We start from the raw sequence: 20210 nt of genomic DNA on the forward strand, positions 1-20210 counted from the left end.
AATTTAGCCCCACACTCAGCACAAGTTTGCCGCCTCAACTCTGGTCGGGGCTCCCAGAGCTGTCACATTCACAATCGAGTCCTGCGAGGGGTGCAAGATCGCCGCCTTTAGACGCTTTCTAACCAACTGAAAGACGATAGAAAAGTATGACACTTGAATTTTATCATCTTTTTTTTTTCAACACATTTTCAGGTGTAATTTGGATAGATGTAGGCTTAATGAACGACTTCACTCCATCATTGCGCCTCTGTGCGTTTTACACAGAAGACAGAACATGACAGGTGTAATAATCCCACCTTGAACTGGCAGTGTAAAAGGGGCTTGAGAGACTTAATCGTGAACCCTGCATCATCAAAAAAAGGAGGAATAAAACTGGGGTTAAAAGTGTCAGCACTAGGCCTACCGGTAAATGATATATTTGAGAGCAAGTGCTGTGCTGTTGTCGGGAAAAACTCCTGGAAAATAATTTCGTGAAAAAAGAGTGGGAACCCTGTCATTCCTGCCTGCGGCCATCACACTTTAAAGCTCCTCCCTGACCGACACTCACACTCATGTTTAACTGTATTACATTAAATGTATATACAGCTCCGGAAAGAATTACGAGACCACTGCAAAAAATATGTTTATCTCTGGTTCTTTATTCCTATTCTATTTATAGGTTTGTGTTGTAAAATAAACATGTTTTATTCTATACAACATTTCTCCCAACTTCCAAATAAAATATTTTCATTAAGGTCTTTAATAAAAGGAAAATGGCGACTGGTTAAAAAAATGCAAAAAAGATGTTTGTCAGACCTCAAATAATGCAAAGAACACAAGTTCATATTCATTTTTAAACAACAGAAAACTAATGTTTAAACTCAGGAAGAGTTCATAAATCAATATTTGGTGGAATAACCTGGTTTTTAAACACAGCTTCCATGCGTCTTGGAACACCTTCGCATTGCTGTTGGGTGACATTAGGCCGCTCTGCGCAGAGTCAAGCAGTCGATGGCTTGTGACCATTTATCTTCCTCTTGATCACATTCAGGAGGTTCTCAATGGGGTGCAGATCTGGATCGCGTTGGCCATGACATGTAGAGAGAGTTGCTGATTTAAGAAACATTTGGTGTGGTCTCTTAATTTTCTCTGGAGCTGTATTATTCACAGTATAGATATAGTTACTGTATATATAATCCACATAGTACACACATTTTTTTACTCTATAGTTTCTATATTTTTTTGTACTTGTAGTCTGTATGAGCAGCAGTAACGCCTGAATTTCCCCCCGGGGATAAACAAAGTATTTATAATTCTGTTTAGGCTTGCAGGCTCGCACAAACAAACATTGGGGTGGTAAAGACAAATAGCAACACTGCTATCTTGCGGTCCAGGGCTTGAACACAAAACAAAATGAAACCATGCAAAGAATCGCTGAAACATCCAGATTCTCAAGTGCATAGACATTTTTTTTATGCCCCAAATTACCTCCAAGATTTTTATCAACCTACACTCTCCTTGACAAAACAGCACCTTATATCCCCAGCGATAAACCAGTAAATGTTAATGCATTTTGTAAGATCACTGAACATCATTAGGTAGCTGCTGCGTGTACACTTGGATTATCTTGATGAAAGTCCACAAGACAAAATGAGACACAGGCAAGATTCCATGTTCTTTATTTGCTAAGGGCGCAATGCTTTTTTTGTTATATTTCTGTGCACAAAAAACCTCACAAAGTGAAAGTCCACATCGCGACTGTAGCTCCAGAATTCAACGTCACACCATGGCCAAAACAAAAGTCGGCAAAAAACAGGGCGCAGAACTCTGTACAGTCAATATCTTCTTTAAAAATAACACAAGGACAAAAATGTTCCTCTTAAATCAAATTCTATTTTTAGTGAAATACAACAAAATAAATTCTATAAAATAAGAGCAAAATATTTAAATATAATACGATGGGCAGAATATTTTCATTTGCAGGAGTATTTGGTATGTTTTAGACAAAAAAAAAAGAAAATTCAAAAAAATACATGCATTCAAGTTACCAATTAAATACAGTATTTACTGATGTTTACCTTTTACTCCTACAGAATTACAAGTTAGCTCAAGTTGCAACATGACTAACCAGCCGCTATTCTTACGGTACAACCCTGCTGTGGATCCAGTTCTCCACGGAGCGCGAGGCTGCCGCTCGGGATCTTCATCCCGAACCGCAGCCCGACGCCAAAACCCGACCCGCTCCGTGGCAGAAAGGAAGCCGATTGGGCAACAAGTCTGTCTACAACTAGGCTCTATTGAAGAGACAGAAGCAAACCACGCAGTCTATTTTACACCAGACAGCCCAGTGCAGCAATTCTGTTGCATATGTGTTTCATTTTTCAGATCTCCTAAAGATGAAAGCTAAGCCGTCTATCCCACCAAAAACTGACTGCCGAATGTGAAGTTGGAGGATTATAATGTGCAATTGAGAAGCCACTTATTCATACATTGGTTCAAAATATCGCCCTCATTGTAGACAGGGAAGATGAGTAGAAAAAGGAACGAGAAAAAAAAAAAACCTAAGGGTAACAACACCCCTCTGGAGATGTGGATTAAGAACAGCTTTAGGTTGTTATGATCACAAGTCTTCCCTTGGGCTACACTATTCTGGTGAGAAGCCATGCTAAATGTTACAGCATATTAACTAGAGCTTCGAAAAAGGATTGAATTTAATAACCAGAACAAAACAAAAGAAAAAAAAAAGAACAAAAGAAAAGAAAAAAGAAAGGCAATGAGTTTCAGAACAATGTTGCATCACTGCTTTTTCACATCAACCAAAACACCGTAAAAGTCCACCCAACCATTCCACGTCTCACACTAAAACCAACCACAGCTCGTGAGTTGATTTGGCATCGGTCATAAAGTTGCCAAGGAGCTTAAGAATAATAATATAATTATGATAATAACAATGCGTCCTTCTACAGTTGAATGACCAGTAACCGTCCGATGGTAGAACAAACTTTACTGCTGAGCATGGGTGATAAAACAAAGAGGAGTTGTTGTCTTCTTACAGTTTTTTTTGGGTGTTTTTTTTTCCGTATTTATAATATCCATTTTTGTTTTTCGTAATATCTGCAACATCTCCCAACAGCAAACCACACAGAGTTATGCTACTGGGGGATCTGAACAGTCAAAAACATTAACATACTATGTACACCTTTTCGTCGTGTAGACAAGCGCGTCAGCATCGTCGGCTCTGGGTAAATTTGTTTTTTCTTTAGTAGAACTCTTGTCCACTCCCTCGCCTCTGCAGCCGCCAGCAGGCCCCTGCCACGATGGTCAGGAAGCCCCAGGCCAGGGAAGAGCACCCCCCGCAGGCTGCAGGAGAGAAGTGGGCCTGGAGAGGAGGAGAGGGGAGGTCTGGCTCTGCCCTGCCCTGGAGCCAGAGAGAGATAAAGAGAGAGAGGCCCGACGAGGAGCTCTGTTGACCGAAGGATGAGAGGAAGGAGAGCGGGACGATGGAGGCTCGAGGCACAGCAGAGGAGAGGGGGAGGGGGGTGTTACTCCTTAGGCGGGGCGGGCGCTGGGGTAGAGGTGGTGGGGGCTGGGGCGGGGGCGACCTCCTCGGTGCTCTCCCAGTTCTCTTGTGCTCGCGGGCCTGGGCCTGGGCCGGGAGTGGGACCAGGGGCCGGGGTCGGGGTCTGGGTGGGGCCCGGAGTCGGGGCGGAGGCAGGACCAGGACGCTGGGGGTTGTTCATGTGCTGAGCAGCGGGCCCGGTGTACGGCTGCCCATGGGGGTGGTTGTTCTGTTCAGGAGGAGAGAGGGGAGAGAAATCAGCCAATTATAAAGACTAAACTTTTGTAAAAGGCTCATATATATCGTATCTTCTTTTTATGATGTTTCTCTGAGGACAATATCTCAGTACTATCGCTCCTGTTACGGTTACTGCACTATGCTGTTAAAAGAGACTTCCTGGATATGCTTCAAATTAAAAGCCTCCTAGGAGACAGCTCCCCTTTCAATCCCAGCAAGGCTTTTATTGTGAAGTGGTCAATTCAATGCCATCATAGTTCCTAGATTGTCCTTTAAATGTACCTGCTGCCACCTAGTGGTGCTTTTACATTACTACAAAATACAGCGTGGCTGAGACTTGGCTTTGTTCTTGTCTTTTTTCCCCACATACCATATCATATATTTCTGGGATTAGATTGAAGCATTTATTAAAACAGGAGATGACAGAACATTTTATTTACGCATCATCTCAACCAAAGCGGACAAACATCGCTGACTGTCTGGAGGACGTGGGGTCAACGGCACCCTGACACACTACCTGCTGAAACTGTGTGGTTCCAGGAGAATGAGGGTACAGAGAGGTGTCCTCAGGAGGGGAGGAGTCTTGATCATCAGGTGCTTCCTGTTCATCTGGCTCCTAGCAGACATGAGATAAACGTTATCATCATTAATTTCAGCTGTCAAAGTTGAAAACTTCTTTATATATGTGTATAAAAATGTGTACAGCAGGATTGGCTAATCTATCAGAACAAAATAGTGTGTACAATGTTAAGCTTCAGCATTTCAGTGTGAAATTGTGAGTGGGCTGTGTGGGGAAACTCCAACTGTGTTACTTTTTGAACTAGATGAGGCTTTAATGAGGTTTGATTATGTGTGTGGGTGGATTCTACATCTGAGAGCTTCTCAGGGATTTCTTTTGCCGGTTGCAAAATGATGAGGCTTTTTATTTTTGTAGTTGACAGTATGAAAAATGCAACAAGGTAAATTACATCTCTTGTGTGTGTTTGCAAATAAACATCTTACAACATGGTGTAAAGTCATAAGTGGTAAAACAACAGAACCTGTCAGGGCTATCAAAATAAAGTTATTATAAAGACAAATTTGTACTTGTGCGAAGCTCATGCGCCAATACTGCCATCATAAATATGATCCTCGTCTCTTTCTCTAGTTGTTATTCATTGTTGTGTGTCAGTCCTGGTCTTACATTGAAAATACTTTGACTGCTTCTCAGTACTGAAAAATAGATGATGGAGAGATGCAGTTGTTTGGCAGCATCAGAGTTTGACTAGGTGAGAAGCAAAAAATGGCGCTGAATTGAGTTGAAGACTGGCGAAAGATCTGTTCACTGTTTGCAGCTGAACATGACGTCTTACGCCAGTCACACTATCTACCTTTAGTTTTATACAAGGAGGACAACAGGATGGCAGTGCTTGAATATATTAATAAATTAAACATTAATCTAAGGTGGCAGATAAACATACTTAAAAATAAAAAAAACAATACAACAAAACTGTCGACAACTCAAAATGCTTATTAATTAACAGTGTATAGTTTTGCTTTAACCTCCTTTGCTTTTTGTTTCACATCTTAAGAAACATATGGAAACCCTTTGTGTCAGATAAAAATCACAATAACGAGATTACAAGTCATGAATAAGTCATTATTATGAGATGACATGACTTTTTATCTCTATTATGACTTTTAATTTTATTACTACTTTTTATCGTATTAATTTTATCTCGCTATTCTTAATTATTTTGTTATGACTCTTATTAATTTTTATCTCATTATTATGACTATAATATCCTTCATTTTTATCTTGTAATTCTTAATTTTTATCTCGTCATTACGTTAGTTATTTATCTCAATTTCGACTTAGTATTTTGTACTTCTTTGTCAATTGTAATTTTAAATAAATCTTGGCATTGCATCTCATAATGTGACTTATATCATTTTAACTGTATCATATTTATATTATATATTTTATTAAGATTTTATTTACATATTTATGATTTTTATGTCATAATTTTGACTTTCATTCTTACAATCAGGATTTTTATGAATGACTTTCTCAGTCAAAATAATCTAAATTTTGACATTCTTTCTGTCATCATTTTAGTTTTCTTCTGTCATAATTATGACCATTTATCTTATTATTGTGACTGTCTATCTTACAGTTATGAATTTTATTGAATAATTATGCCTTTTATCCAATAAAAATTGGCCTCTATTTCATTATTTTGGCTTTTTCACCATTTTGACAGTCTCTCATAATTTCCAAAGTTTCTAACTCCCTATCTCATAAATATGATTTTTAACCTCAATAATATCTGGGGACATTTTTATCATGTAGTCTAAGTTTTAATTTATTTTTTTATGTCACTGGCAGAAAAACGAGCTTCAAAACAAAAGAAAGTTGGACAAAAAAAAAAGGGAAAACTATACCAACATGTTTTCTAGCCTCAGCCCCTGATGACAATCCAAGCTACAGGAAACCCCAAATTCTGCAGCTCAATGTAAACAAGTGTAATCTGTGTTGCGAGGCCTATAAATAGACAAACTGTTTCTCTGCTGATGCTTTAATTAAAATTTTGTTCCATTTCCTTCCTTTATGTTGTGGTGCCTGGAATACTGACCTTCCCTGGGCTTCCCTGAGTACACTTGAGCTGTGTATGGAATATTACAGGAGAAGTGTGTCATTTGACTGGATTTTTCAACATAAAAATACAAGTAACTTATTTTAAATTGAGAACAAAAATATGATATATTTTAATGCATTGTGAACTGCAGCCATGAATCAATACAAAAACATACAGAGTAAACACGTCATAGCTGATGCTGAGGGAGGACATTTATATTTAATAGCCTGTTGGAGATTAATGGGTCCAATTAATTAAATGTCTTTTAAAAGAAATGTGTCTTTAACATTATATCTATCAAATGTCAGAAACAAGCAACAGCTACACACCGAATCATATTTATCAGACATGAGTTAGAGAAATGACTAAAGTCGTTATTATTAGTTTCTCCCTTTCACCCGGTTAAAAGGTGCTCATGTTCGGTGGCTCGTTGTGTTCAAATCATGTTGTAAACATCAGGTTCATCTGGTTGTTAGAGCTCCTCTGGCTCAGTCATACAGTATTTATGTGGGATTTTCTGTTATTTTCACCTCTGTACACCAATGCTCCCATAGCATCCTCTGCCATGAAGACATGTTGGCGTTTTTAGGTAATGTTTAACGTATTGATGTTGCATCTTTTAAATTACACACGGTATTATCACATAACAGAAAATCCCCTTCCATACTGATGTTTGACTTCATCAGAAAAGTCCAACAGAACCAGGTGATGCCTGTACACATACAGAATATACAGTGTCCTGTAGCTTTAGATACAGTTTGGCTCCCTGAGCACAATCCCTAACACTGGAGGATACTCTTAACGTGAAATAAGGCAAAACAGTGTGTGTGTATGTGTGTTAAGGGTAAATTGTAAATGCCATTACCTCTTCAGGACATAGCTCGCAAGCTTTGGCCAGTGTCATACGTGCACTGTGCGAACGCTCCAGGAAGTAGCCGTTGGACGTCTCGTTGCTCTGAACCGGAGGGGACCAGTTGTTGTAGGTGTACTGGGGGTTCCCTGTGTATGGCCTCCTCTCCAGCTCGTCCCCTAACCACTCCACTGCCCACGTCCACTTTCGTTTCAGATCACCATTACTCTGCGAGCACAAGAGGAGAAAATAATAATTAGCATTTATGGCTCCGGCTGATGTGAGAATAGAGTGCTGCAGGAATAATTACTAAAACCTGACATGAGTTAGCATTTCTGCTCTTCAATTCTATCGTCTAAAGTAAGGAGTTTTTAAGCTTAAAGGGCCAGTTCACCGATTTTCAACCTCAGTCCTATCATGCTATTATGGGGAGCTAATGTCATTACGGTAGAACAAGAATGCAATTTCGCTCTGTGCCTTTGGAGGATGCTATCCGCTTCTCCAATTGGCCCTGGAAAACCTCCGCCAGATGACGCGCTTAAAGTAGCCAGGGAGCTCGCTAAAGTACACTTCCTCAATCTAGGACGCCCGCCTCCGATGGCATGCCTCGTTCAAAATCGTCAGGTTTGAAATGTAGACTGCAGACTTGAAGATTTTTTAGACGATTAGACGGATTCCGTACCACTCTGAGCCGTTGCCTGCCGCGAAAACGGTAGTATTTCATCCCAGCATGAGCTGTTCCTTTCAGAGGGAGGGGCGCAATGCACTCTGGGAGTTGTAGCAATGTAGAATGGGCGAAACCACGAGCTGTTTGTACAACTTTCTCCACAGCTATGGCCCCACTTTAAAATATTATTGCTTCTATCGATTACAGAGAACACCAGCTTTGACTGACAGTGGCTTTTTCCAGGAGAGAATTGCTCCTTTCAGAGATTTTTATTCTTGTTCGTTGACATTAAATATGTCAGTCAATAACCCACTTGTGAATTTTGACACTTTTATGTGTCATAAAGACGGTTTGACGAGTGACTAAGTGAGACAACAGAGCGTGTGGGGGGTCAATAAAACTTGTTATGCCAAATACGGAAAATTTCTACACTTAGTCATGAACTTCTGTTCGCCACGGAGCAAAGTAATCAGAAATCTAATCAAAATATACCACTGACTATTTGTGCAGGGAAAAGGCAGTCTGAGCATTGGTCCATATTAAAGCAATAAATCTTGAGCATATGTAAGCTAGTGTTTGTGAGAAACTGGATGCAAGAACGGTGATGACAATAGATGACTCAATCTGTCAGTTATTGTACCTGTAGGATCTGATAGGCCACAGAGCAGTTGCTAAAGAGGGCCACCATGCACTTGATGCACTGGTAGGCCCGTTTCTGGTAGTGGTTCTTTGAGCGCTGGATGGTGTCAAACAGCCCGTCTCTGTCATCAGGAATGCCCTTCAGCACGTTGTGGATCCTAAATACAAAAACGGAGAGAGCAGAAATTCAAACTCTGAACACGTTTTATGCAGCACAAATTATTTACACACTGATCAACAAGTCTGACCTGTGTGTCTGCCAGGAGTCCTCTATGAGCAGGATCTGTAGCAGCAAGTCCAGGTAAGGCCTCAGCTCATAGGTGTAGGAGTACGCCACCTGCAGAAACACAACACATATTTAATCTGAACACAGGCTCTAGTGTCACACACAAGTAGAAGTAGAAGCATGACACATTTACCTGCCAGAGCAGCTCGCTAAGCACAGTGGAGGAGAACTGAGGGTTCTCCCAGCAGCTGAAGCGGAGCAGCTTCACCGTCTCCTCAGAGTTGCTGCAGTCCTCGATGATCTTCTTCACGTAGCTGGTCCTCACAAACAGGATCTCTGCCACCAGCTGCTGCACAGGCATCACCGGGGCCGTCAGGTTTGTGTCGCCGTACGGGTTAGGGAGGGGCGGGTTACCTGGAGAGAGTAGAGAAGATATTCAGGGTAACTCCTATAATACATGAAGATGTTAGAGGCAGATATCTAGACAGGATGTTGTCTTCGCTTGCTATTCTTTTAAAAGCCCTCAGCTCCGAGCGACGCCCACACAAGGCTGATGCTCAGAGTGGCTGGTATTGTCAGTCACTAGATCGTGAGCAAGGATGAAAATCTTCATTGGGCTGTAATTTTTCCCACCCGAAACACACCCTATTTTTCGCCTGGCTTGCATCAGCAAAGTTCGTCTTATTCAGCAGCTTAACACAAAAAAAAACTCACCATTGATGGAGGACTGCATGCGCGAGGAGACATCACAGCAACGGACCAGCTGAGAGACCACAGTGTAGAGCTTGCCCAGCTCAGCGTACTGGTACTTTATGGGAGGGCCGGGACCCTCGTCCAGAGCGACCAACATGAAGGTGGCGGGGACGTTCAGCTTCAACAGCTGCGTCTTTTCTGCCAGGCCTGTGTGTGTGGAAAGAGTAGGGAGGACGGAAAGAGGGGAAAAAAGCAGCACACAAATTATTAATTATATTCTGCATAAACTCTGCTTGAACAATTGACTGAGGAACAGATGTTCACGACAGGAGTGTGATTGCTGTGCGCTCCTTACCCAGATTGGCATACATGACAAAGAGGTTGAAGTACTGCTGCAGGTGACGGCCGTGTTCAGAAACCTCTCTTCTGAGCAGGTTGAGTACAGCTCTCAACAGGTGGTCGCTTAGACTGAGGTTATCACAGCCCTGATATACAAACACAGAAAACAACAAACGATGAATGAATGAATATCTTTGAGGAAACTTCCAAAAAAAACATCTTCCAGAGCAAATAAAAGCTTGTGTAAGAGCTTAACTCTGGCACCCACCTGAGCCGAGGGTCCAGGAGAGGCGGTCGGGGAGGGGCAGGGGCCGTCTTGCAGGGAGAAGTGAGCGATGAAGACGATGAGCTTGGCAAATGCACCACGGACCTCAGCGCTCGGGCACTCAAGCAGGTACTCCGAGAAGCGGTTGGGGTAAGCGAACAGGACGTTGTGTGCAAACCAATAGCGTACATTCTTACTGTGTCTCAGCAGGATGCAGAGGGCGTCATACCTGCAGAGACAGACAAGGAGAATATTTAGAGAAAAGGATAAAACAGAGAGAAAACCCCCCAAAAAACAACCAAGGCAGACGAAGCTTACCAGTCACTGGCAGGACCCCGTACTACTTTCTTGGTGTGAAAACCTGTGCTGAAGAGGAACCTAGCAGCCAGCTGAGCACTGATCATAGCAATCTCCTCTGCCTCTGGCAGAAGATGGTCTTGTCCTGAAAAAAACACCAAACAGTGAATACCTGAAAGGTTATTTGCTTTTTTTCCCAGCACTGTAACACATGCAAACAACCGTGTCTGAAGCTACAGAAAGAGGCCACTAATCAGTGCTCGATTTTACAAAAAACAGGATAAAGTTACTGACTTGTTTCCAAGCATGTCACTTCTCACTCATACAACATGCACCACAGCAAACAAAAAACTGTAGTGTGAAGGTCGAGGAGCAGTGACACAATTTCCTCTTTTTGGTTCTGCAGCAGAATATACTTAAAATCTTGATGATGTTGTGGAGCGATTATCTGCTGACTAATATCCTAATTTTAGAGGGTGGAACAATCAATTATGTATTTCCAATTAACCCGCCAATTGTTTATCCTCAATTTGAAGTTGAACACCGTCGCTTTCAACCCCGAGCAATAATTTCATTTCAAATCCAACATGCTGGAATACAGAATCAACACAACGAATAATGTATGACTGCTGCAAAGCCTATAATTATTTACAAATACATCAGATTAATAGTTGTGTTGCACTTGCTGAATGCGAGAAAATAATGTCGCATCTTCATTCTTTGAGCATAAACAAAGATTAAATACAAAGAGCTTTCAAACCACCACTGATTGATCATTGCTGCCTCAGTAGGGATGAGACAAACAAACAAAAAGTAATATCCAACCATGCACTAAATATTCTTTAAGATGTGAATCAGCCTGTCCCGATACAGTGCTTCATTGCTGATGACTGCCTTTGAAAATGTATTTTCCTGTGGAACATTATGGAGCTCTGGCTCCATTAATAATGCATTACTGAATCAGTGCATTTCTCAGCAGCCCGTGCTAAACGCTACTGACCACCAATTCTTTCCACAGGGATGCTGTGTGTTAGCATCACTGTGAAGTGTTATTGCTAAGACAAGCAGTGCAGAGATTTCATGATAAAGTTATAAGGACAGCTGCTGTGTCTTCAAATCTACAGCAGTGATAAGAGGATGACTTCATCACTGCTCAGAAGATCAAAGAAGCCCTGAGGAAGTATCAGATATGCAGAGTTATAGCTGTAGAACTGACGTCATACTGTGCAGCTATAACCAAATCACATGCTTCATTTTTGTGATTCTCACAATCCTTCACACGCAAGGAGTGAACTATACCATCCTTTAAATACAATTTATGCATGCTTCAGAACAAAGACAGACATGTCTGGTTCATCGTCAGACAAAATCTGTAGGCGAGGGAAAAGATCAGATACCCTAAGCTTTCTGTTTTGCTTTAGTAGCCCATGTACTATTCATGAATCACGTTTGAGTTAGCTATGCCAGTTTGGAGAGAAAAATAGGCCCAACAAAATGCAACCTCAGAACCAGCTATCATCTGAAGTTAAGCGTTTTTAAAAATACCTAAACCTAAGATGTCAACCATCAATAGCAACTCCATTGTTGCCTCTCAATGTGCGAGTCTGACTGTAAACAATAGCACTTCATACACTGCGGTTCCACCACGGCGCCGTAACAAAGCTCCGCCGTTATGCCGCCTTTGCCATTACATTAAACCAAGCAAAACCATGTTGTAAACAAACAGCACATGCTTCAAACACACACAGGCCACTGTTCCGCCCTGCCAGCTCCCACTGTTTACACTGACGCCGTTTCACCTCTGTTACTACCTCCGATGCCGTCTCAGAGGCAGAACAACCTCGCACCATTATGCCTCCTTGCGTTTCACATAGACTAAATGTAACGTGGTAAATGTAAATCCTGTTCTTGTTTTAATTAGAGGTTTCATTAGGCTGCCACCTTGTCAAGGTGTTAAACCCAAAGGAGGTTACAATAGATTGGCAACGCAGTATTTTTTTTATGAACCCAATCATCATTTACCAGATGAATATTAACCACAACATCCATCCAAAACTCATTAAGTAGCACACAGGAAAAGATGCATACCTGGAGGAGGGTTTAAATAGACACTGTTACAGGTCAGAAGTTTCTTAATGAACTGGAAATATTCCAGGCTGTATTGCATTCTGTTGTGCATGAATTGGACGTTCTGCTTGCGGACGCTGCACTCGATGACAGCAGGCATCTTGACCTGATGCGGCTTGGTGGAGGAGATGGTCAACTCCGAGATGTACTTGACAAGCTCGCTGTCCTTGTCCAGTGAGTCCATTCGCTCATAGAATAGGATGTAGGCGTTCCACCAGCGCTTCTGCCTCCTGTAGGACATCCTTTTCATCATGTGATCGAACACCTCGCCCATGTATTCCCCTCCAAAGCACTGGTTCTTCATCTCCTCCTCATCGTCCATCTTGCACTCTGTCACATCTCCGTCGTCAAACTTATACCAGCGGTTCTTCTCGCCGTCACCGCCGTTCCTCTGGATTATGTAGGAATAGTAGTGTCCGCCACTGGCCTGGCCTGAGTGGACCAGCACTCCCACCAGACGATACTTAGAGCTGCCCGGAGGTGTGGGTTCAGAGGGCTCGTTCTGTTGGATCACCTGGTTCTCCGGGTTCACATCATCGCCCTCTAGCTTTGCCACACCTGCTACTGTGTACGGCTCCATGTCGAGCTCCCTGGGGAACTCAAAGTAGTCATTGAACTTGATGGCACATTCCCTCTCCCAGTCGTAGTCGAAGCGCTTCAGCTGGATGGCGAGTACAGGAGGAAGCTTCTTAATCAGCAGGCGCTTCACTGTATCCACCTGGTGAGGAGAGGAATCATCAGATTACCGTTTTAGATCTTAGATCTCAAAGAAGTGAATAAGTAAAAGAACACAGATACAATTAGCTTACATTGGCTGGGTGCCACATCTCACCTTTTTATTACACTTCTCACAGTGGTAGGCATTGGCTCCCTCAAGCAGATCTCCTTTAACGTACTGCTCCATGGAGTCCAACAGGTTCTGGTGGTTTCTGATGTCTACATTGAGTGTTGTAAATGACTCCTCACACTCATACCTGAGAACACAAAACATCATCAGGTTAAAAGAGTTCAAAGCAGACTCAAGTTTATACTCAAACCATTCAAATGTTTACAGCAACAAAGAAGAGAGGAAACTGCTGCACTCACCTGTGGGGGCATCCCTGACAGATCTTCTGGTCAGCGAAGGACCCTCCCAGCACCTTGCTGAGCATGGCGGGGTGGCCCAGGGCTTTCAGAGCTTCATCCAGACTGTCCACCAAAGAGTTAAAAAACTCCAGAGCATCATGTTGCTCCCTCAAGTTCACAGGCTCACCCCATAACCTAAAAAAAGAGAAATTATTAGGCATCTATCAGGCACTGCTAAGCGTTCACAAATCCAGTCAGAATTCCTTTGAAGTACCTGAACTGTTTCCAGAATCCTCTTGGGACGTAGTACTGCAGCCTGGATGCAGCCAGATGACCAAAGATGACCTGTAGATGACGCAGAACCCCGATGTTGTACTCTTTCCTGTCCTCCGACTTGCTGGAGGGTTTATCGTCAAACTGATGGTGGTAGCTGAACACCTCATCCCGAGGATCCACGTTACTCTGTGGAGACAAAACGCACGAATGAGCAAAAGTAACCAACATTTCCCACATCAACAACTTTTCATTCATTTTTGCTACTGTATGATACTGTGTTCACTAAAGAGACGAGTAAATTAAAGAACTGTTGTGCCTGCCTTCTGTTTTTATGCTCTTTAACACTGCCTCTCGATATTAAAGTAGTTTTTAAAGGAGCAGTTCGCCCCTGGAAAAAGCCACAGCCAGTCAAAGCCGGTGTTCTCTGTAATCAATAGAAGCAATAATATTTGAAATTGGCGCCATAGCTGTGGAGAAAGTTGTACAAACAGCTCATGGATTCCATCCTACATTCCTACAACACCCAGCGTGCATTGCGCCCCTTCCTCCGAAAAGAACGGCCCAGAGAGAGACGCTGGAGCGAAATACTACCGTTTCGCTGCAGGCAATGGATCAGAGCGGTACAGAATCCCAAATACGATGAGAATATACAGGTGGATCGTCTAAAAAAATCTTCAGGTCTGCAGTCTACATTTCAAACCCGACGATTTTGAACGAGACATGACATCGGAGGCGGGCGTCCTAGTACTAGTAGGGGTAGTGTAGTTTAGCGAGCTCCCTGGCCTCCGCCAGATGACGCGTTTTACTTAGTCTGGTGGAGGTTTTCCAGGGCCCACTGGAGAAGCGGATAGCGTCCTCCAAAGGCACAGAGCGACATTGCATTTTTTTCCTACCATAATGGCATTAGCTCCCCATGATAGCATGATAGGACTGAGGTTCAAGATCAGTAAACTGGCCCTTTAAAGGAAGTTACACACATTTATTTTCAATCTATAGCTATAAATTTGAGGTAATGCCTGAGTTGTTATAATCATTGGTTTCTACATGAAATTTATCCCTGGTCTGGTCATTATAATGACCTTAGCATTGCATACAAACCAAGGGTTAGCCATTTTGTCAGCCACAGTACGCAGAGAAGAGATCTACATTGGGAAAAGGCTTTACTGCAACACAAACTTTCCATGTACCTCGTTCTCCTGCTTCTCATCCCCTGACATGTCATCATCCACGTCTGTGCCTGTGCCCTCGATGGCCAGGATGCCATTGCGGATTGGAGGGATCATGTACAGCTGCTGAATGACAGAGTTCATATAACAGGTGGCCCCGGCGTTCTTTAAACCTACAAAGCCTTTGTTGGGCCTAGGCCCCACAGGAGGCAGGTACTCCCACTCTGTCAGCGTCTCACAACCTGGAGGGAGGAGCAACAGCCACATGCATGATGTAATTCACAAATAGTCAGTGAAATGCTTCTGTGAAATTGCCGCACTGGTGTTTCCATACCTAAGTAGTACATGTCAGTCAGGGTGTCGACTATTTGCTTGAGGTTGCGCACGCAGCCGACAGCCAGAGCCACCAGGAGCTCAAAGCCAGCGTTGATGGAAGCAGGAGTGCTGCACACTGGGATGGCCTGCTCTGTGGGGAACTCCCCACTCTTCATGTACTGCAGGTACACATTAGACGCAGGGAAGATGAAGTCGTCGATCAGCTCCTAATTAAGAAGAAAGAGAGGAATGATTTCTTGGTATTTTCTGGGAGAAACACACATATAAAATGTTTTATTTATGGGCTGTATGTTTCACCTTAATGAGGTTTGCCCCTCCTTTCTCACAGCCGATATAATACTTCTTCTCCGGTGTTTGGAAGGCTAGTAGCTCTTTGGTGACACCAAGGTGGCCCTCCAGGATGGTCTCCTCCACACCTGTCTCCCCTGTCCTCTTCACCTCATCCTAATTAATGAAAACATACCGTTAAACGTGTCCCTAATTACACTCTGAAGGAAAAATAACACATCACTTCAAATTGGATTTTTCAAAGGGAAATAAAACATATTGGCTAAAAACAATTAAGGTATTAAAAACAGGTAATGAACATGTACCTAAAAAGCTGTCTTACCCTTATTCTTTTCAGCCAGTCGATCTCGTTGTTGAGCAGCACCTCAGCATTTGGCAGGTTGATGTTGCTGTTGTAGGCATAGTTCAGAAGATGCCGGAGTAAAGTGAAGTAGTCTCCAGCATGTTTGGCTCGCTCCTTGGCTGTACTCTGGACGTTGGAGAAGACAATTTGAAATTAGGATCTTTTAAGGAGTTGACTGGCACTATAATGACGCTCTACATGCTTACAATAGAAGGGGGAGAGACTAATGACAACGACTCACCCCCAGCACAGTGAAGAGCAGGGTGATAAAGAAGAGGAGGGGTCGATGGCCCATACAGCACCTAGTTGCCATCAGGAAAAACTGCTCCTGAGCCATTTGACGCACAGATCTGTTGAGCAGGAATGACAACATCAGCATCATGATATCCATTACTATAGAGTGAAGAAGACAAGGATGTCTCCAGTTTGGAACACATCCTTGCGTACTTACTTGCTGTGGCAGTGTAGCAGCAGGTCTATGATGAAGGTCTGCCAAGCTTTCTCCTTACTGAGCGTGTCCAGAGCCGTGGGCATGAGGGCGAAACACAGCGTCATCACTTCCAGGGCCTCGCAACACACCTGCTCATCTTCCCCATCTGGCTCCTTAGCTGCATTTGTCTGAAAAGAAAATGAAAGATGAAATATATTACGCTGAAATACACGCAGCATTGCCATTTTTAAATTGTTAATCCCTTGCAAGTCCACTAAGCCAATCAAAAGCGCTTTGTCCCTCGGATGAACTTGCTCAAAGCTTAGGACCTTTGGGGACCGAGCTTTAACTGTTCCTCCTCCGCAGTTCACCGGCAGTCTGCATCTATTATTCAAGTCTGCGCTGCACAACTGTCACTCACTGTGCTCCTGTTTCCTGTTCATTTTAATGCACTTATAATGAAACAAAAATTATTAGACTACATTATAAAAAAACTCTTACAAAGGCCACTTACCTTCTCATATATCTTGCTGATTTCTTCATTTGAACTGAAGACGAGCTGCACTGTACCACAGCCTGATGCCCACACTATTTTCTGTACCGCTCGGATCACACAAATGTCTGGGATGTACTTCGATGCCTGGAAGAAATTCTGGTGAAAAAATATTCCCATAAAAGCCATTACTACAGAAAACAATACTCAATAATACATAACTTATCCAGTATCCAGCACATTTCTTAGAATACTCTTCTTATCTTTATGTACAACCAGCGTTTTATTAAATAAAAAATACAATGCCTGTAAATAATATTAATAAAAAATCTAAAGTAATTGATTTCCATCTCACAAACCCAAGAAAAGAAGTTTCTCTTACATTTTCTGTCACCTCATCAGAGATCTGCTGGGCTAGGCGGATCGCTACGTTACGCAGCATGCACTCTGAGGCAGGGTTGGGGATGTTTTGCAGAGCATTCTGGAGCACCAGGGCCTGGTCATGAGTGGCCTGATTAATCTGTACACAAGTAGAAGACAACACGTCAGAGATGAAGCAGCCAACCATTAAGGAACCAGTCATGCAGGTATGTCTCCGTGTGAGTTAAACGTGTGGTCTAACCGGTGAGACAGGAATATTCCCCTCAGCATTGGGCTGGCAGGCCTCAGCCACAGCTTTCACATGCCCAAAGCCTACAGCAGTGAGGAGGAGCTTGGCAATCTTAAGTGCATTGAGGTATGCCCCACGCCGCGTCTCCATGTCCGCTGATGGGAGGAAGTTGTTCCTGGTGAGCATGCTCAACACCAGGGGCAGCCCACCGCTCTTCAAGAAGTTGTACTGGAAGTCACTGGCGTCCTCGCCCAGAGTGGCACTAGCTGGCATCAGCAGAGCATAAACAACCTGGAACATGGGCAAGAATAGTGTGAAGATCGACAGACCTTAAACAGGAAGTATGAGCATGGGTCAAATAGACAGATAAGAGGTATATCTTGGAATCTTTGCTGAGCAAACGCACAACTCTCAAATGTGGCACATAGTTTAAATGTTCTATTCTCTGTATTTATCCAGATCATAATCTAACTTTGCATTGGGAGAAAGGACACATATTTACCGTCAAATTTGGTGTATAAGATGCACATTTAATACCCTATACCGGTGCAACCAATATAGCAGTGTAAATTGCAGAGAGAATTTTATTGTGTTAAGGTATTTTACCCAGACGATGGCGCTATAATCTAGCTAAAATTTCGGTTGTCAAGTGGTGATGTCACACCTCCGTATTAAACCGCTTCCGGGTCCAAGCCGCTACAACATCTCCTATTTACAATATGCTGCAGTGCTGTTTTCCTCGCTGTTTTAAGCGAAGGAAACAAACTGGATTGTTGCTAACGCTTCGTCACGGACATGCACCATCGTGATTGCCATTGCAGTGCCACCCTCACTGCAATCAACGTTACTGTAGGCTGATTTGTATAGCGTTTATCCAAACCAGCCAAACCAAGTGTGTTGAATAAAATAGACAAAAAGGCAGAAGGAGTAAAGGAGAAAAAAAAGTAACAACTTAAAACAATGAATAAAACAAGGATAACCACTTGTGATGCAAAGCACAGTGAGACCCACCTCAATGAGGTAGAGCACTTGTGAGGGTGAGGGGCCGAAGAAGCGCGAGTCCAAGGAAGGACTGAGGCTGTTCTCGCCGAGCTTGGCATGGTCCAGACACACAGCTCGCAGATTCTCTACTGTAGTGTTATCTAAGGAAACAGAGACATGCCCGTTGAGCTAACATTGCCTTTGTCCGAGTCTTTGTAGGTGTACCCTTTTCATCAAGTCAACTGGCTGGGTATTATGATGAGCACAGGCGCATGTTTACCTGGGGGCATGAGTTTCATGAGAACTCGAGCACCGTCTCTAAGCAGTGGCATGTTGAGGTTGCAGCCCAGATCGGCCACCTGCCACAGGAAGGAGATGTAGCGCAGGTGCAGCGACATAATCTGTGGAACATGGCAGAGGGCGTTGAGAGTGTTGCTTTTTACATAAAACAATTATTGATTCAGGTGTTAGAACACAGAACACACGTGTGCACATTAGGATGAAGTGATGTTGATATCTTTACAAAAAGATCTGCCCTTGTTACCATGGCACAAGTAACGTATTCAAAATCAACGGGAAATATCTCAGCTGCTTTATTATCTGTTTAACTCACCACACCAGGAAGACAGCTCTCCACCTCAGGATTGGGCCCATCGCTGTAGTGGTTGCCATGGTTACCAGGAGAGCCAGTGGATGAGTCAGACGAGCTGTCTGGGCTTGAGGGCATGTTGGCACTCACCTGGGTCAGCTTGGCCGTGATCAGCTAAACAAAAAATACAACAGCCAGTTAATGCCGCTCTAAGTGATAATAAACTATCCATGGTGTCAACAGACTTTGGCTGCAAAATATACATTTCTTTTGATGTAGACACCATAGTGAAGATGAATTTTTCATATTACTTATTAATAAACTGTAAAGCAGTATTTTGTTGATGCCCAAGAAAAACAGTCTGAATATTCTCACCGTTTTGTCCTTCAAATTGAGCTGTCCAATCAGCTTCCTGTCGTCAGCTGGATCGACGACCTCCCCACCAATGAAAAGCTCTATCTTTGTATGCGCAGCATTAGCTTTGATCCTGTTTAGGATGCCGCGTCGAACCGAGCCAATTGTGTCGTTGGTGTGCGACCAAATATCCAAATCATCCACCTGACGCCCCTGGTTGGGGAACCGGACGATCAGCGTGATGTGCTTCCCACGGAAAGCTCTGCAGGAGAAATGGAAGAAAGAAGGTTTAAGGGGAGTAAAGACAGGCCATCTTGTTTGTTAAAAAGCTCACTGCGGTGTGTGTGTTGCAGTTATTGTTATTTTGTTGAACTAAAACTCATAATTTAAGCCTTTGAGTCTTTCTTTTTCATATCAAAGCCTCAGCCTGACATACAGTAACATATTGAAATCAATGATAAATGTATGACATCATTGTGACTACCTTGACATAGGCAGTATAGTCCTCTCCTCGTGGTAGTCACTGTCACACTCATTGATGTACTCCTTGAGCACAGTGAGAACTCGCACCATGCGAATGGCCTCCTGACGGGCGCAGTTGATGCTGTCTTTGTCTCCATCTAACACACACAGGGTGTCATAGGACGCCTTCAGACGGTCAAAACACGACTGGATGAAATCTTCGTGAATTTCAACCTGAATGGAGAGAAAACAGGTGCAGCAGATGAAGTCGAGGTACTTTGAACTTTTAACAGTACAGCATTCGTTGGATAAACCTGGACA

The 20210-nt window shown here is 43.1% G+C and overlaps 1 protein-coding gene across 6 annotated transcripts in view; it reads right to left on the minus strand.

Annotated features, from left to right (window-relative positions):
• Positions 1 to 1641: 1641 nt before the first annotated feature.
• Positions 1642 to 20210, minus strand: part of usp9 (ubiquitin specific peptidase 9) — a 39578-nt gene continuing 21009 nt past the window's right edge. For 3 of the 6 annotated variants that reach the window (XM_069663755.1, XM_069663751.1, XM_069663752.1), the window contains 29 exons: positions 19912 to 20123; positions 19449 to 19689; positions 19098 to 19247; positions 18765 to 18885; positions 18515 to 18645; positions 17516 to 17794; positions 17276 to 17413; positions 16915 to 17052; positions 16422 to 16588; positions 16212 to 16320; positions 15950 to 16096; positions 15637 to 15783; positions 15338 to 15545; positions 15025 to 15245; positions 13836 to 14023; positions 13583 to 13756; positions 13329 to 13470; positions 12458 to 13214; positions 10391 to 10514; positions 10076 to 10301; positions 9824 to 9953; positions 9490 to 9675; positions 8969 to 9189; positions 8798 to 8886; positions 8551 to 8707; positions 7259 to 7471; positions 6391 to 6420; positions 4293 to 4391; positions 1642 to 3767 (listed from right to left, as the gene is read on the minus strand). In XM_069663755.1, coding sequence (XP_069519856.1) covers positions 3522 to 3767; positions 4293 to 4391; positions 6391 to 6420; positions 7259 to 7471; positions 8551 to 8707; positions 8798 to 8886; positions 8969 to 9189; positions 9490 to 9675; positions 9824 to 9953; positions 10076 to 10301; positions 10391 to 10514; positions 12458 to 13214; positions 13329 to 13470; positions 13583 to 13756; positions 13836 to 14023; positions 15025 to 15245; positions 15338 to 15545; positions 15637 to 15783; positions 15950 to 16096; positions 16212 to 16320; positions 16422 to 16588; positions 16915 to 17052; positions 17276 to 17413; positions 17516 to 17794; positions 18515 to 18645; positions 18765 to 18885; positions 19098 to 19247; positions 19449 to 19689; positions 19912 to 20123 — 5391 coding nt within the window. In that variant the 3' untranslated portion in view covers positions 1642 to 3521. The remainder of the gene's footprint in view (positions 3768 to 4292; positions 4392 to 6390; positions 6421 to 7258; positions 7472 to 8550; positions 8708 to 8797; positions 8887 to 8968; positions 9190 to 9489; positions 9676 to 9823; positions 9954 to 10075; positions 10302 to 10390; positions 10515 to 12457; positions 13215 to 13328; positions 13471 to 13582; positions 13757 to 13835; positions 14024 to 15024; positions 15246 to 15337; positions 15546 to 15636; positions 15784 to 15949; positions 16097 to 16211; positions 16321 to 16421; positions 16589 to 16914; positions 17053 to 17275; positions 17414 to 17515; positions 17795 to 18514; positions 18646 to 18764; positions 18886 to 19097; positions 19248 to 19448; positions 19690 to 19911; positions 20124 to 20210) is intronic. The other 3 variants (XM_069663756.1, XM_069663754.1, XM_069663753.1) reach the window with 2 other exon arrangements.

The sequence above is a fragment of the Semicossyphus pulcher genome, unplaced genomic scaffold (assembly GCF_022749685.1).
Source record: "Semicossyphus pulcher isolate SPU_LCO1_2020_fin unplaced genomic scaffold, fSemPul1.0.p SCAF_15, whole genome shotgun sequence".
Taxonomy (NCBI): domain Eukaryota; kingdom Metazoa; phylum Chordata; class Actinopteri; order Labriformes; family Labridae; genus Semicossyphus; species Semicossyphus pulcher.